The 17,862-nt window shown below is 34.3% G+C and overlaps 2 protein-coding genes across 2 annotated transcripts in view; one reads left to right on the top strand and one right to left on the bottom strand.

Annotated features, from left to right (window-relative positions):
* Positions 1 to 17,862, top strand: part of LOC133186126 (large ribosomal subunit protein eL32-like) — a 256,634-nt gene that overhangs the window by 54,553 nt on the left and 184,219 nt on the right. The gene's annotated exons all lie outside the window — the stretch shown is intronic.
* Positions 1,538 to 17,086, bottom strand: LOC133192439 (uncharacterized). The gene is made up of 3 exons (XM_061328478.1): positions 17,007 to 17,086; positions 2,490 to 2,619; positions 1,538 to 2,126 (listed from the first exon to the last, which is right to left on the bottom strand). The coding sequence occupies exons 2-3, from the start codon at positions 2,611 to 2,613 to the stop codon at positions 1,666 to 1,668; spliced, it is 585 nt and encodes a 194-aa protein (XP_061184462.1). The 5' UTR covers positions 2,614 to 2,619; positions 17,007 to 17,086; the 3' UTR covers positions 1,538 to 1,665.

The following is a 17,862-nucleotide window of genomic DNA, read 5'->3' as shown; positions in this document are numbered from 1 at the left end:
TGCTACATAAATAGGTAAAGTAAACGATGTGCCTGCTGTGCATGGTATGCAGGTTTGACAAAGAGTTTGAAAGAAAAGAAATTACAAATATGTCAAAAGTAAATGGTAAGATATATACTAAATTCATCTCCTTAACATTCCATAAACTATAAAATGCATGTCACTAATTTTTTTTTATATGGAAGACCGGGTACTATAACTCAGACTTAACCATGTGTATAACATCTACCATGGCTGCCATCTTATCCAAGTGAAAATTTTACTCTAAGATCAGATGTGTCAACATGCAACACCAGAGCATCCTCTAATGAAGTTTTTTTTATACCTTATGTGAAAGCATGTCAAGCAGACAATTTTTATTATAATGACATAAGGGATGGAATTTTTAACCATTTTCAAATAAATGTTTCAAAGGAAAGAGTACCTTTAAGAAACAAGTTAAGAATTTTATCTTACAAAAGGACATTTTAGAACATGAAAGTGATATGTTTTACTACTAATTTATAAAATATGTTTTCATTATTAAATTGATACTATTAATGTTGTCATACGTAAATCCAAGTTTGATCTTTAAGCAATACAGTGCTAAAATTATCGTACCAAATATAATTATAGTGCTTTAATGATGAAACATTATACATTGATTGACTGGGTTGAAAAGACACCCACCACCGTGAGACTTTGTGTTGATCTGGTGGACGGAATAATCCGTAGTCAAATTTAGTTTAAAAAACAATTTTTTTATAATGACCATAGAATTTACGAAATGCTGAAATTTAACGAGGTTGTTAAAATTCCCTGTATCCTCAACTTATTTGTCAGAACCCTGCCTCGGTATAAAAATTGGTCGTACTCATGCGTGGGATTTTAGAATATTACTACATAAAGGAGAGTTAATGATGGAAAAGCTGAAGTCATCCCGTTTGTCTAACAGTTTAGTTGCTAGTTGGCCCTTATCGTCTAGTCAGTAAAACATCCAAATACGAAACAGAGTAGTGTGAAATGAAGGTCTTTATAGTTGTAGATGCGGCAATCAGTAAACAAATTTCCTACAAAATTTAAATTGAAAATATTTTAAATTTAAAATCATTATATCCAATTAAATCAATTTAAAAAAAATGTTTCTACATTTGAAGGCAAACATCCCAGTTTAATAAAGTTAACTGGTCATGTATTCATTGGGTGAAAAATAACTATCTTCAGGCACACAATAATTGTTATAATTGTTTGATAGAAATATCATTCTTTATAGCAGAGAGTTACGCAAAGTTGAAATGATGGAATCCCTACCCCTCCCCTTCTATTCCTATACTTTCTAATGTTAGTAAACTCTTCCGTGCCTGGATATATAATTTTTACTGCCACTGATTACAGAATTACAAATAGGAAAACCTAGTTAATTTTTTCTTCAAATTTGAGAGTAACCAATAACAAAAAAAAAAAAAAAAAAAAAAAAAAAAAACAAACAAACAGGTTGAAAAACCTTTTTTCATTAAAAAAAAAAACTTTTTAAATATGATTTGAATGAAAACATATACACATGCATATGACCGTTTATTTGCAAACTTTATAGACACCTAACAGTTAAGTTTACATTTTTGTTGGCATCGTTTGTTTTACAAGACTTCAAACTTATCTTTAATGTGTTTTATAAAATTTGCATATTCAATATACATTTTTTCTCTTATAACCGCCTCCAAGGATAGGTCCGATTCCTCCGACAGGTCCGACTCCTCCAACAGGTCCTACTACTCCTCCGACAGATCCTACTACTCCTCCGACAGGTCCGACTCCTCTAACAGGTCCGACTCCTCCCAGAGGGAAATTGTGACTGTAGAATACAGGAAAAGTGCATGTGTTCACATTTCCTCTAAATCCATTACAACACTTCAGATAAGCAGCACAATGATAATCGTGGTTACAATCTCCACCTATGGCTGGGTTAGTATAGTGTGGACAAGCTCCAACTGGCTTTCTATATTCTTGAGGAACCATACACACTCTTCTAAAGGAGTAGTATACGTAACAACATTTCTGGACCCCTGGACACTGGCTATCGTGAAAACAGTCATGCCCATAGTCTGCTTCATTGGTGCCATGATTTGGACATGTACCATATTTATATTCTGGGATGTAACAAGAAAAATGAAAACAAATAAGCTGTTTTATTTTTCATAAAGGATTAAAAGACGAACAAAAGATAGAATATGATTCAAAACTGAATTCTTCATTTGTATTCCATCCACGATTTATTATTCAGACAGAACTCTAAAAAGTTTCGTAATTACGTCCAATTTCAAAAGAATGCAGCTCATTTCCGGTTATGTGGATAAAATACTTTATCGATAAACTCTGCCATTGTTCACCTTCCTTAAAGAAAAGATCATGCAGTCCTATAAAACTAATAATCCTTACAGAATAGTCTTGATTTATGAAATATTGAGATGTAGCCAAACAGGATGGAAATTAAGATGGCAAAAAATACATACGATTTCCTCCATGTGCTGGATATACTCCTCCTTGATTTCCTACTTGATATCCACTTGAATAATCATGTTTGTCGTAACCAGCACTGCAGAGAGCAACGGAAATCAGGAGTACAACTGCTCTCATGGTTACCTGTTCAAATATATGGTTACCTGTTCAAATATATATATATATATATATATATATATATATATATATATATATATATATATATATATATATATATATATATATATATATATATATATATATATATATATATATATCTCATAAATCTGAAGGCTTTCATTAAAAAGTGTGCGATTCGATTTTTATATTAAATTCTCGATGAACAAAATAATTATACCCGCACATTCTAAAGAAAGTTCAGGTATATTGTTGTTACATGTACCCTGGTTCGTCCGTCCGTCTGTCACACTTTCTTCTTCCTCAAACTCCTCAACTTGACAAGTAAAAAGCTCCAAAGTCATGTACACTCGTATTTATACTGTAAGTCGTTTTGATTTCACGATGCAAAAATTTTAGAATTCGTTATACATGTATACGCTTCCAATGGCGACAGTTTTTAAATTTCACGCTATGGGATAGTCTCCTTTTTTCATGTTCGGGTGGGGGGGGGGGGGGGGTTATCAGTCTGAATGACATTACATCTTTGTCTCTTACATACTCCCAGGTAACTACATGTATATTGATAGAAATAACTTCTGAATAAACTCACGGAAAACTCAGGTTTCTTTATTCTCGTTTTATAATGTAATCCATTTTTCAGGTAGTCCTCTCAGAGTTTAGAACAAGTCTATTTCAAACTGGATAAAAATGGAAAACTTTGGATAAACTAACAAATTCTCCCTCATTGCCTTATCCTCTACAGATTAGCCGGGATTACAAGTATGTGTATTGAGGAAGTTGAAAAGGTTAAATCTACTGCTACAAGAAATATATATCGGGGCGAGTATGAAAAATATTTGCCAGAACATTGCGCGAAAATAGCAAAATGCGCTATTGAATATAAAAGCCGCCATTATACTATTTTTTAAAACGCTGTGGAGAAATGTTGATGAAAGTACAATCAGAAGTATCCGGAAACTATACCTAAGCTCTATAACTTTGGTAAAACTTGTGTTTTTCACTATAGAAATCAACGGAAAATAATTTTTAAACATCATCCGTGAAACAAAATTTCCTTGTTACAGCGATTATGGATTGTTATTTAACAAATTCATACCAAAGCTTTTGTTGTTTCACCGGGGGGGGGGTTATTTACAGACAAAAATATTTTATTTTACATGAGTTAATCATATGAAAAAAAAAATGAAGGATCATTGATTCATATCCATGAGTATTTTAAAACCTGAGTACTATTTTAAAATTTGGTGATGTTTTAAAGCCTGATTTTAATGGATAACATCTTCTAGTCCCCTAATTGTAATTAGTTGTAATTAAGAGCAATTAACAATTTGACACTGGTATTAATATTATAATTCAATCACTATTGAACTCTTGTTTGCGTTTAAAAAATTACGCAGTACAGTTAAGGTGCCAAATGGAAATATCAGCGAATTTTTTAGATAGAAAATACATTCTTTACAAGGATGGGCGATTCTTTTTAGGACTTTACTATTATCGGACAAATGCAATGTGGTTGAAAACTACAAGATTTCTTATTTAGACTTGTCACGTAATGTGGCAGTCACGTGATTTTAGCAAATATACCTGAAGTATTGAGGTCATCTATAAATTCCAATATTGCAAGGGCATAACCAAGTTAACAAGCATTCTGAGAGTATTGCATTAGCAATACTAGTCCCCTACCGGCAAGTGTAATCTGGTTCCGTTCCCGTTAAGAATTGAAAATGCCATAATTGCGTCAAAAATTAATGAAGCGGGGCGAAATGCAAACTTGATCTATAACTAATCAAGGTAAAGCTACATACCAAAAATCACCTCAATATCTACAAGCGTTTAGAAGAAAATTGCGGAAAACCCTTAAAAATTGAAAAGGCTGTAATTCCGTCAAAAATCAATGAAGCGGAACGAAATGCAAACTTGATCTGTAACTCATCAAGATACACTCACATACCAAAAATCAGCTCAATATCTGCAAGCGTTTAGGAAAAAAGTGCGGAAAACCAAGTGGGACAGACTGACAGACAGACAGAGGGACAGACAGACAGACAGACGGACAGACGGACGGACAGACGGACGGACAGACTCAGAGGAAACCTATAGTCCCCTCCGGTTTCACCGGTAGGGGACTAAAAATCTAAGTGTAATATATAATTATTTTCAACACTCTTTGTAGTTTGTGAAAAGTGCTGCGAACCTATTTAGATTCTACTATCTAATTGCAAAAATTACATTTGTTAGACCGTATGTTGAATATTTTGCTGGTCAAGTACATTAAATATAGATATAATTAATTCATGTGCAAGATTTCAACAGGTTCGCAGCACTTTTCATATATCTTCATACTTCTTGAGTTTATGTGTAAAAGCTTGTCATAATTCATTGAGGGTATGCCCTTGCAATATATCGATTTATTACGACCCTTCTATTACCCTTCAATGAATCTGCGTACAAATATACAGCAGTATCGTTTGTCTAGGGAATGTACGGGAAGTATAAGAATAAAATCATAAAATAGACATCGCATCCAAGTAAATGGCCTCTTATATATCTGAAAATAATATTTTATTTAATTACAAAATACATTTTTCATTGTATAAAATATTTAACTTGATCCGCCTCTCACTGCATACAAACTGCGTCAACTTTTACGATATGACGTCACATTGACAAGTGCATTGCGATCAGTGAATTGTTTATATATTGCTGTGTGGGGTTTAACCAATGACAAAAATGCATGCAATAATTAGTATTTATGTAGTTTAAAGCTATCCAACAGTTTAAAATAGCAAATCATTTCATTTTGTGGTAATTTGAAGAACTTTTATTTTTGTGTGATGTCATAGTTAGCATTTCCCGTACAAATTAGGCCCCGCCTCCTTACTGCAGCCTAAATAGAAAAAATGTTATTCTTATTGAACTAAAGTGGTGTAAAATGTTGTCTGGAATCGAGCGTTGGTGTGCATAGTTCATTGCCACACTCTCCCCTTGGCAATCTTTAAAAACTTTATGAACTAGTGATATCATTGGAATACATAACAGATACCCTTTCTCCTCTTCCTTCGTCCAACGTTTTTTAGAAGTCAATTTTTGTAACGTTGACATTTGTAATTCTAATGCGTACCATAGTGTTGAATATAGTACACCCGTGTTTCGTTAGGAGTCACCTTCACAAAATTCCTATTTTTGTAACCATGGCAACACTGTTCATTGAAATAGAAATACCAAAATAAAGAATTGTGTATCCTTGTGTACTCTACATGTGAAGCAAATTTTATTGAAATCAGGCAAAAACTGTAAGAGGGAAAGCGATTTGAAAATTGATTACGACAATCAGACAGCTATAAAGCCAAAGCCGTACGGATGACGGACATTGTGTAATTGTATAAACTCTTTCTATCAAATAAAATTGACCAGTATAACTAAATTGACTGCATGCTTTGTTTAATAGTATCACTAAATCCTCTGTTATGGAATTATTATTTGTAATTTTTTTTTTGTATTTCTAGGAAGGAAAAAAGAGGGGAAAACACATATTTTGGCAATTATGGGTCTCATTCGTTGCCATGGCAACGGTAATGTCATTTTACTCTGCATAAAGATTTTACCTTTCAGAAAATATATAGGTTGCTTTTTGTAAAAGTGACTAGAAAATGTCTAAATTTCTATTTGAAATTTTTCAGTCAGTTTTGCAGAAATATTGCAAAATCTCTGGTAGTTAAAGGGTTAAGCAGTAAACAATTAATGTTTTGAATATGATTGGTGGTGTTATCATGTTGTAAATTTTGAATTTACTAGGGGGAGGTAAATGCAAAATTTACAACATGTTATCATGTTGTAAATTTACAACATGATAGTGTCCCGTATATGTGCAATAAAGTTTTTGAATTTTAAACTAGATGCTGTCATAAGACAGTAATACCGGCACTAAAGTGTTTGCCTCTAAATGCACACTCCTTCATATTTGGGCAACCAAGGAAAAAGCCACAATAATTCTATAATTTACACAGTACGAGTTTTTGTCAAATCGGGCATAAAATGTTCAGGTGAGCATGTGGCACATGGGCTCCTTATGTAAGTTTTTTATATACTAAATTCATTACCAGACTGAGATTACAGAATTTAATTAATGGTGTAAATTATGTTGTTTTTTTTAAAAGGGGGGGGGGTAAAAATTTTGGCCCATAATTGGAATTTATTATATTTATTTTCAAAACAACTATTATTGCATAGCATTTTTGATAAAAAAAAAATAGATGCCAACTTTCAGAATTGATGAAACTGCAAACTTTTATCAGTATTTGGGTAGGCAAAACCCCTCTCTAAAACCTACACCCGATCAATTTTGACAAAACCACACCCCTCCCCACAATTTGCCTGTTGTTGGAAATTATGTGAAAACGTTATTTCTAATTATAATATAAAATTTGTACATGTACTATGTGTACACCTTTTTAAAAAGTTCTAAACCCACGCCTCACATTGGAATTGCGTCACCCTACGAGTACTAGTTTTACCATTATCATTATAGGATGGCACATGGCTAACACATTTAATTCATCGTGTGTTTTAATTGGATTATATTTAATTAAGTTGACAGTACATATGACAGGCGGTAAGTACAAGTTTAGGTATAGAATGGGGTAAAATAATCTGAAATGCAAATGGTAAGGTTATAGTTTAAAAAGGGTCAAAGGAGATCATCGGATTCCACATGCAAGTTATACATTGAGGCAAGTCCATGGGGGTCATTCCTATTCCCTGGATATGGCAACAATCAAATAGCTTTAAATAAAATCGGAAACTACAAAGCGGTCTTTGTTTTATGACAGATTATATGGTATAAGGGGTCATGCCCCCCACCCCTCCCCCGAGGTATCCCTGCCTGGCCACTCCCTGGCCCTGAAACGACAAATTATCATGTAACTCAGAAATGGATGAAAACTTTTTCCCTTGATCATACATAATTTTGTTTCTTGTGTCATTAGAGAGGTTAAGCATTTGACCGTGTGCGTCTACGTGTACGTGTAAACCTAGAAGTGTTTTTACAAGTACATGTAACTAACATCGTGTTCTGTTTAACAAACTGTATGTGTAGCGGTACGTGTAAAACGTCATTTCAACAAGTCACTTTACAATCCATTTGTATCAAATAATTCTATGACTTTGATCAAAAAAGATACATAGATGTACCTAATAAACTCTCAATATCACAACAAACACCGCCTGAAAAATAAACATTCTATAATTTGGGTTTAAGAAGCTACACGTTCTTTACTACGTGTACCTATGAATCTACACGTTGTATGCAACTTGTAGAATTACGCTCTATGCAAAACTGATAACGTAAATCGCAGTAAATTAGGGGATTTCCCTAGCTACACGTACACGTAGACGTACACGGTCATCTGCTTAACCTCTCTATTATGTATCTAATGGTACTAGTATTCATAAAGTTTATGGACCCCTGTAGCTCATCCCCAACCCCTTGAACTGGAAATGTTCACAATATGACCTGCATCAAATTCAAAAGTTCATCAATGATAAGATTGCTTGACATACCATTCATAATTTGGGGTCAACTCACTCTCCTAGAATTAGGAATTAAAATCATTCAGAAAGATGTACTATTAAACTAGGTGCACATTTTTGTATGTATTCACAATTTTGTTAATGTTAAAACAAAGTATTGGTTTGTATACATGAACAAACTGGGGGCTAGGAAGGGGGAAAAGGGGAAGGAGTTATCTTTCCATATCTTAATTGTTGAAAACTCCTAAAATTTGTGAATATTAACCCCACTTCTGACTTGTCATCATTATTCACTCTTCTCACAACATGCATGTACATGTTTATTAGTCAATATATACAGGCTTTTTGTCATATTCCTTGTTCTCCCATGAATCTGGAATGATCATATAAATATTTTAAGAATAATGAAGGGTTGAACAGGTCTTACATCTTAAAATTGATTAAGCTCTGTGGTTGAACTACATGAAGCTATACCGGTATAGCTTGATTTTCTATTCAAACACCTTGATTAGCTTTTTATAATCGAGGCATACTGTGTTCTAAAATATGCAGTTTTTCAACGTGGATAAAAGTCATACTATGGTGACATGGTATACATTTCAGCTTTGAACTATTCTGAAAACAATACAGGGAAAAAACTTGCTTTTTAAATATAATTTTAGCTTCAAATATTGTGCAGAGACCAAGTAGTCAATAAATGGTTTTTTTATATTAAACTACAGCAAGAATATTCTCCCCCAAAATGGGATCGGGTGCCCCCTCGTAGTATCGGCCTGTTTGGAAAGGCGTTATAGCGATATAGAAAGGCGTTATTTTATGTTAATGATTATATGAATGATTGAATCAAAGCCATCTTTATTCATGCAATATTTAAAAATATTTTCTATACTCCTGCACATCTCGCTGACAACTGTTTGCACTAGTATTAAAAGAACTCAACACTCTACTTGTGAAAATCCAGGGTTTAGGCAGATGCAGCTTGGAGCTTTGCTGATCATATATTAAAAATTCATTTCAAATTTGAAAATCTGATTATTTCCTCTTGGAAAAAAGCAGGCAAACTATTAATATTTGCATGGGTAAATTGAGAAATTAGCCTTCAACCAAAACTACAAAATCCATGATCCTTAATTGGTAGAGGTTTCAAGCATCAGAGAAGGACTAAGTTGGTTTTAACATTGAAAATACTGGTATATTACGCATTTAAAAATCTTTTTCCTAGATCTTTAACTCAAATCTGTTTAAATTGTTTTTTGAGAAATTAACCCTATATCAAATAGTGAAATTCATGTCCCGATGGTCAGCATTTCAGCCCCCGGAGTGGCCTAAGTTGGTCAGGTATTGAAAATAAAAGGCGTAATATCGTCTTTTGAAAAGATGTAATAACGCCTTTTTGAAAAGCGTAATAACGCCTTTAGAAAAGACGTAATAATGTCTTTGTTATTAGCGTAATAACCCCTTTTTGAAAAGCGTAACAACGCCTTTTTGAAAGGCGAATAATGTCTTTTGAAAAGGCATTATAACGCCTTTTGAAAAGGCGTTATAAAGCGGTATAACTCCTTTTCAAAAGGCGTTATTTAAGAAATAAATAAGTTTAAAAACTTTTCTGGGAAATGAAGTGGGTCGGTCACGTGATCAAATCCTGTGAAGGCCGAAGGCCTTCTCAGAAGATCTGATCGCGTACCAACCCACTTCATTTCCCAGTGAAGTTTTTCAACTTGTTATTTATTACTTATATATACATTTGAGACGGACAATCGAATATAATGGAATATAAATATTGAATATAAATATTAAATATCGAATATAAATATTGTCCGGCGTAGATTTTGACAAATTACGCAAGGTGTAAATCGGCTTGAAAAGCGGTTACGCTTCAAATTCATCTGGCAAAGGATTCTGTTTTGAAGGGAATATTCTGTGAAAGGCTACTTGTGATCAATTATAGTAAGCATATTGGTGTCTGGGAATTTTTGTATTCGTGAGAACCCATATTCGATGTTAAAAAAACACAAGAAACACGTCCGATGTTTGATAATAAAAAGTTGGAGGAATTTCGGTCGGAAAGGGATGGATGGAGACACTTGTCCGGACCAGTTAACTTGGAATTAAGTTTAAAATTTGATCAGCAATATAAAATCTACGATTTCAATAAGGCATATTTATTATGATGTTGACACGGAGACACAGGCGACAGCTTACATTGTTAAGACAACGATCTCGATGATGGAGGTGTGCCTACCGAACTTCCGAAGTGCAGTGTTTGTCAGCTGTTTGTGGCGTAATTGCATTACATTGATATTTTCCAACAGATTTTCAAATTTATTGTGAGTAAAGTTTAATGAAAAAAAAATATAGCATTCAGAGGTCTACAAGAAAAATAAGGGTAAACGTTGAGACTATGCAGCTCAGACATGAAATTTATAACACGTAGTTTTCTATTCTCTATGTAAAATCGATCATGCAAGAACTGTATTAATTACTCGTTTACATTGTAAATAAAATGATTATTATTTTACTTGGGTATTATGTACATTTTTATGCATGAAAAATATGCTATATTGCTAAGTAGAGTAAGTCTTTTTATGTAGATATTACTGCGCTGTGTGATTAGGTCACGTAATGACCTATGACCTTCGAAAAACTTCATACAGATATGAAGATAGATCTATTTGCTCTCTGTATGTTTATATAATAGAGAGATACCACAAATGTATATATAACGCCTTATGATTTTTTTTAAAGGCATTATAACGCGTTATAACTCCTTTTCAAAAGGCGATATAACGCCTTATGATTTTTTTCTCTATAAATTAATTCTAATAGGTTAATGGGTTTACGTACGCGTCCAATGTGAGGCGCGGCTCTAGAAAGAATGTGTGGACTTTAGAGTCTTGAAAAACACCCGTAAATTGAAGTTTTATAAAATGTTTATTTCTTTCCATAATATAAATCACCGATATCTTAACTGCGTATTCTTGCTACAGATATGAGTTTAAAACTCTGTTTTCAAGGAAAACCAAATAAATGTCAAAGGCATGGGACCCGAAGAACTGGTCTCCACGTCCCGCAGTGGGATTCGAACCCGCGACGTAAAGACCAGCTGCGAGTGTACTTGTGAAAACATTTCAGCTTCGTGCGCCCATTATTTTTCGATAAAGAATGTTTTGTCCACAATTTTACCGGACATCCCTCGTATTCTTAAAAACATGACCTCAATCTAATTCAGGTCTTAAAGCGTGTTTGATTGGTCTGCCATTCTCAGAATTTAGCAAATTAAATGTTGATATATTCTTGCGTGTCCTCACAATATTAATTTACCAGAGAAATCTTTTAATTTCATATTGACATCGCTGAAACATACCATAAACATATTCGAATTTCTAGAGAAGGAGAGAGAGAGAGAGATGTCGACACTGACACCGATCGATAGTCCCGCCTCCTATTAATATTGATTATGTGACCTAAAAACCACTCTTGACGGCGACACTAATGTATCGTTGCTTTAATTTTGATTCATGGCAACAAGGCAATGCTTTTGCACAAACGTTCTACCTAATATAACAAGAAAACATTGATGTAACCATCAATTGTCGCCCGGGAAATAAATAAAGTAAACAATGGAAATGAGTCTTGATCATCAAACCGCTTCGATATGTATGAAAAAGGCATGCGTCTAAATGATGGAGACGATAGTCGAGAATATTTTGAAAACTTATAGTCGGATGAAAATCGAACAAAAACAATACCCTTTTAAACTTTATCAATTCCTCAAGTAAATGTTGGCTGCATAAAATATAAATTGAAACCAGACACATGTATCACCAATTTTCAAAAATGTCTTTCACTTTAAGAATATAAAACACGAACTGTGTAAAGTAGGTTTTTACGTTTTTATGCGATAAGTAAAATTCGATGTTCTTAAAAAAAGGGACCTGTCTTTTTTTCGATAGTAAATGATAAGCAACTTTATATATTAAATATGAAAAACATGTATATTTTTACAGATTCACTTTATGGAAGTAAATATATTGTGTATCTCGTAATTTATAAAGGGAAAGAACATTCTGATTAACAATCTTTTTAATGTTTAGAAAACATTAATTCTGAATAACTTCTCCCACCTCAATCCTCATATACCAACACTTAAACTTATATGTATAGAGCAGCCCGGTCGTCCGGGCTGCAATCATGTATATGTGGATTTTGCTTTTGCTTGTAAAATATTTTGGAATTTTTGAAAAAAAAATTTACATCATTAATTAAATTCTGTAATTTCAGACTGGTAATGAATTTTGTATATGAAATACTTACATAAGAGGCCCATGGGCCACATGATCACCTGAGCATTTTAAGCTCGATTTGACAAATAAATGTAATGTGTAAATTAATTAAGAGATGAATCTAATTTTTGAGAATTCATGAGAACATGAACTACGACGCTTTAAGCCGGCATATTTCATGAAGCGCGTTAGCGCTTCATGATAAATATCCCAGGCGTGAAGCGTTGTGGTTCATGTTCCTCATAAATTCTCAAAAATTAAATTCATATATTTACATTATATATAGTTTTTGCACTGTCCGTCCGTCTGTCTGTCTGTTTGTCCGCAAAAACTTTAACCTTGCACATAACTTTTGATTGGTTGGAGCTATGACTTTCATATTTCACATGTGTATTCCTTGTGACAAGACCTTTCTTTGGGTACCATCATATATAACCTTTTGACCTTGACCTTGTAGTTTGACCCACTTTTGCAAAATTTTATGAGACTTTAATCTTGGCCATAACTTTTGTACAGTTGTTGCTTGGAGTTTCAAACTTCACATGTGTATTTTTTGTTACAAGACCTTCATTTGGATACCAACAACTTTGACCTTTTGACCTTGAACTTGGAGTTTGACCTACTTTTGAAAAACTTTAACCTTGGCCATAACTTTTGAACGGTTGGTGCTAGGGCTTTTATATTTAATATGTCTATTCCTTGTGACAAAACCTTCCTTTCGATGCAAGAACTTTGACACTTTGACCTTGACCTTGGAGTTTGACCTACTTTTGAAAAACTTTAATACTGGACATACCTTTTAAACCTTTTAAACATTTGATGCTACGGCTTTCATACTACCCATGTGCATTCCTTGGGACAAGACTTTCCTTTGGATACCAACAATACTGGCATTGACCTTGGAGTTTGACCTCCTTTTAAAAAAACTTTAACCTAGGCCTTAACATGTGAACGTTTGGTTCTAGAGCTTTCACATTTCACGAACACATGTATCACTTGTGACAAGACCTTCCCTTGGGGCCCCATTTGACCTTGACCTTGACGTTTTACTTACTTTTAAAAAAACTTTAACCTTCGCCATAACTTTTGAACAGTTGGACAAGACTTTCCTTTGGATACATCCAATACTGGCATTGACCTTGGAGTTTGACCTCCTTTTAAAAAAACTTTAACCTAGGCCTTAACATGTGAACGATTGGTTCTAGAGCTTTCACATTTCACGAACATATGTATCACTTGTGACAAGACCTTCCCTTGGGGCCCCATTTGACCTTGACCTTGACGTTTTACTTACTTTTAAAAAACTTTAACCTTCGCCATAACTTTTGAACAGTTGGACAAGACTTTCCTTTGGATACCAACAATACTGGCATTGACCTTGGAGTTTGACCTCCTTTTAAAAAAAACTTTAACCTAGGCCTTAACATGTGAACGTTTGGTTCTAGAGCTTTCACATTTCACGAACATATGTATCACTTGTGACAAGACCTTCCCTTGGGGTCCCATTTGACCTTGACCTTGACGTTTTACTTACTTTTAAAAAAACTTTAACCTTCGCCATAACTTTTGAACAGTTGGACAAGACTTTCCTTTGGATACCAACAATACTGGCATTGACCTTGGAGTTTGACCTCCTTTTAAAAAAACTTTAACCTAGGCCTTAACATGTGAACGTTTGGTTCCAGAGCTTTCACATTTCACGAACATATGTATCACTTGTGACAAGACCTTCCCTTGGGGCCCCATTTGACCTTGACCTTGACGTTTTACTTACTTTTAAAAAACTTTAACCTTCGCCATAACTTTTGAACAGTTGGAGCTAGAGCTTTCAAATTTCACGGGTGAATGCCACGAGACAAGACCTTTCTTTAGGTACCAACATTTTTGATCTCTTGACCTGGAGTTTGACTTGCATTTGACAAACTTTAACCTTCACCATTAGCTGCCATACGGGGGCATTAGTGTTTTACAAACACATTTTGTTTTTCTGATGACTTGCCACATATTTTTGTCATTCAACAATCATTTTTGAAAATAAAGGTTTGCACTATTTTTTTTTACTTCAATTACATCACAATGAAAATATTCTTCCTCATCCCATGGTAGTTCATGAGAAAGTAAACTTTTTTCTATTTGGAAAGAATCTTAAGGAAAAATATTTGGAAATGTAAATATTAAAGAATTATTGTCGCTTTTTCCTTGGTTACCCAAATATGAAGGAGTGTGCATTTAGAGGCAAACATCTTAGAGTGGGTATTACTGTCTTATGACAGCATCTAGTTTATACAGTCAATGCATAAAGTTTGTGTTTTCGTGAATGTTGCAGGATAACCTCCGAGGTCGAGAAATGTTGTTTGCAACATAAAAGCTGAGGCGTTAGTGGAGGCTTTTATATTTCAAACAACATTTCGAGACCGAACCATTCACGACAACAAGAACTTTATTTTCTATTCTATTAACAGTTCTAAAATACGTTGATCATTTACTCTATAGAGAAACGAATTAGGTCACCATGTCGTGATTAGGCTATTCCATTGAACACCAGAGGGTCAATTTGTTTGTAATGGTATGCAGACGATTTGAGCTTTTGTTGGATTAAAAACGTCCTTTAATTATTTATAAATTTGTTCGTAATATATATTGATTAATTTTTATGATTGTAAAATAACAAAATCAGTTGTCTATTTTTTTGCTTTATCAGTAAAATCACGGAGTATAAATGTTATGGGGAGGTCCGTAGAACACCTTCATTTAGCTATAAAAAACCAAAATTATCAGCTGCTTCAGGCAATACACACTGTTTAGACTGCGGAAGACGACACATCGATATGGTTCAAATAAGTATAAGACTCTAAACTCAAATATTCATTTCAACTCAACTGTACAGTTTTGATATGTGTTTCTGAATCTGATAATTTTTGTTGACGTTCGTGATTTATTATATAAATAGTGCACGTTTTTGAGGGTAACAGTTGAAATTGACACCCCAAGGAAAACCATTGTCAACCGCCGCGTCAGCGGAGGTTGACAATGGTTTTCCGAGGGGTGTCAATTTCAACTGTTACCCTCAAAAACGTGTACTATTTATTTTATTATACTGAATGTCTTATTGATTTCGGATGTCATAAAAAAATTCGGAGATCGTCGTTAAGTTCACGCTTAGAAAGCTTTCAAACTCCCCGCTTCTATTTTTCTCAATAAGAAAGCTTCGGAAAAGATTTACCAACCTCTTTATTGTTTGTTTGCTACTCAAAAAGTCCTTTATCATCTAAAGTTTGCACTCGCAAGGATGTTTCGTCTGTCGTTTGTTGTTTTCAAGTAAGCTACAGCTTTTATTGACGTCGTTTATTCGGCTTCTTTCAAACGCACAACCGACGTTTTGAGAATTCTACGGTGAACCGTACGCGCATGATTTGAACGCATGTGATATTTTCGTAATGTTACCCGTTGTCAAGTCTGTTGCTAACGCTGAGGGTAACATTACGGATTGTTAAATGCGTCTAAACCAATCAGATTTTAGTATTTAACATGAAAGTATAATAATGGAGAATAATGTCCGCAGCATTTCTTTGACCTCGACAATAACTGTCGTAGAATTTAATTTTAATGGCAAAGATGTTATTTTTCATGTACATAATCATTATTTAGCTAACTCTAAAAAATGTGCACGAAATTTACATGTCGACCGCTGCGTGAAAATATATCGATTCGAAAATTACACTATTCGCGGGAACGGATCTAAAAGCCTGTAGTGCACAATGCGGATATAATTTTATTCTAAAAGTTATGAAAATTAAGAATAATCCGTTGTAATATTTAACTTAGTTATATCTTTGTTAATAAAATTGTCATTCTCATCTATTGTTGCACTGACTTGAAATATAGGCGAATATCATAGTGATACGTAAAATTAAAAGTTGTTCGGCAACTAAAGTTTACATTATATACATTGGAAAATGAACTAAACGCTCTCTCCATAGTAATCCAATTGTTCAAAGTGATGAAAGTAAGGGAAATTAAATTATTCCTACATATAACATCTATTCTAAGAAGAAGAAAATCGGCGTTTTCTGACGTCAGACTCCATGTAGAAAGTAGATTTGGACATCATAATTTATGTTTCAGTCAAAGGTCAAAATAATTCTTACAAAATTAAATATTTTATAGAAATCCATTGTTAAAATATGTTTTTCTTCGAGATATAACCTATTGGAATTTTTCTTTGAGAAATAAATAAAGTATACGATCACATTTGACATCAATTTGCTGTATTGAAATAATTTTTGGAGAGAGGGGATTATGATAAAGATAGGGATATGATGAGAGAGAGATAAGATAATTTTTTAAAGCATTATGCTTCCATAAAAAAATCTTTTTCTATCATCAATGCAGAAACTGTTCTAAAAGCTTCATGGATTTAATTGTGAAGATAATCAAATTAAAAACATCATAACATCTTTAAAGACAAGAGGAAGAGCAAATAAAATTGTTTTCGATTTTTCTTAATTAAAATTGCCATTAAAAATTCATGCCAAGAAGAGGCAAAACTAATTTTCTTATTGCTCAAAAGGTACTCACTGTGTCGTCTCGCAGATTAAGTCCGAAAGGCACAGATGTAAAATTTCTCCCCTCTTTTATACTCCAGAGTAAGCGGAACAACGGGAATCACCTTATTAATATAATCAATGAAATTTGATTTATAATTTTTCGTCTACATCGCACATGATTTGCATGTCAATTACTATGGAATCCGGATAGGGCCATGTAGTTCATTATCGTAGTATCGCACCATCGAGGATAAGGTCGACGTTGTGATGACGCAATAATGTGATGTAGATGAAGTTATGGTGCGATGACGATGATTCGATGTCTCAACAATGCGATGACGATGGTGCAATGGTACGATGAAGCCCTAGCGCGATGGTACGAAAGCGATAACACGGTGGTGCGATGATACAATGACGATGAAGCGATACTCACTATCGGATCATCGTGCGTCATCGTCATCGCCGCATCGCAATCTCGTGCTATCGACCTAACAGTCGATAGTGAACTACGTGTCCTTTGGAATCCGGATAGGGCCAAGTAGTTCACTATCGCACCATCGAGCATCGACTAAAGGTCGATGGCGCGATAATGAGATGGCACGATGACGGTGAAGAGATGGCGCGACAATGCCATGTCGATGGTGCAATAACACGGTGGAGCGATAGTGAAGCTCCCTTTATCGTCATCGTAATATCGCGCCATTGTTATCGCACCATCGTGTCATCGTTATCGCACCACCGCGCTATCGCTTCATCGTACCATCGCATCATCGTCATTGCATTGTCGCGCCATCGCATTATCGCCATCGTGTTATCGCACCACCGCTTCATTGTCATCGCTTCATCGTCATTGCATTATCGCGTCAACGCACTATCGACCTAAACCT

This window comes from Saccostrea echinata, unplaced genomic scaffold, assembly GCF_033153115.1.
Source record: "Saccostrea echinata isolate AGI-Se365-2 ecotype Australia unplaced genomic scaffold, CSIRO_AGI_Sech_v1 ptg000001l, whole genome shotgun sequence".
NCBI lineage: Eukaryota > Metazoa > Mollusca > Bivalvia > Ostreida > Ostreidae > Saccostrea > Saccostrea echinata.
Note: the sequence above shows the minus strand (reverse complement) of the source record. Positions and strands in the feature narration are given on the sequence as shown.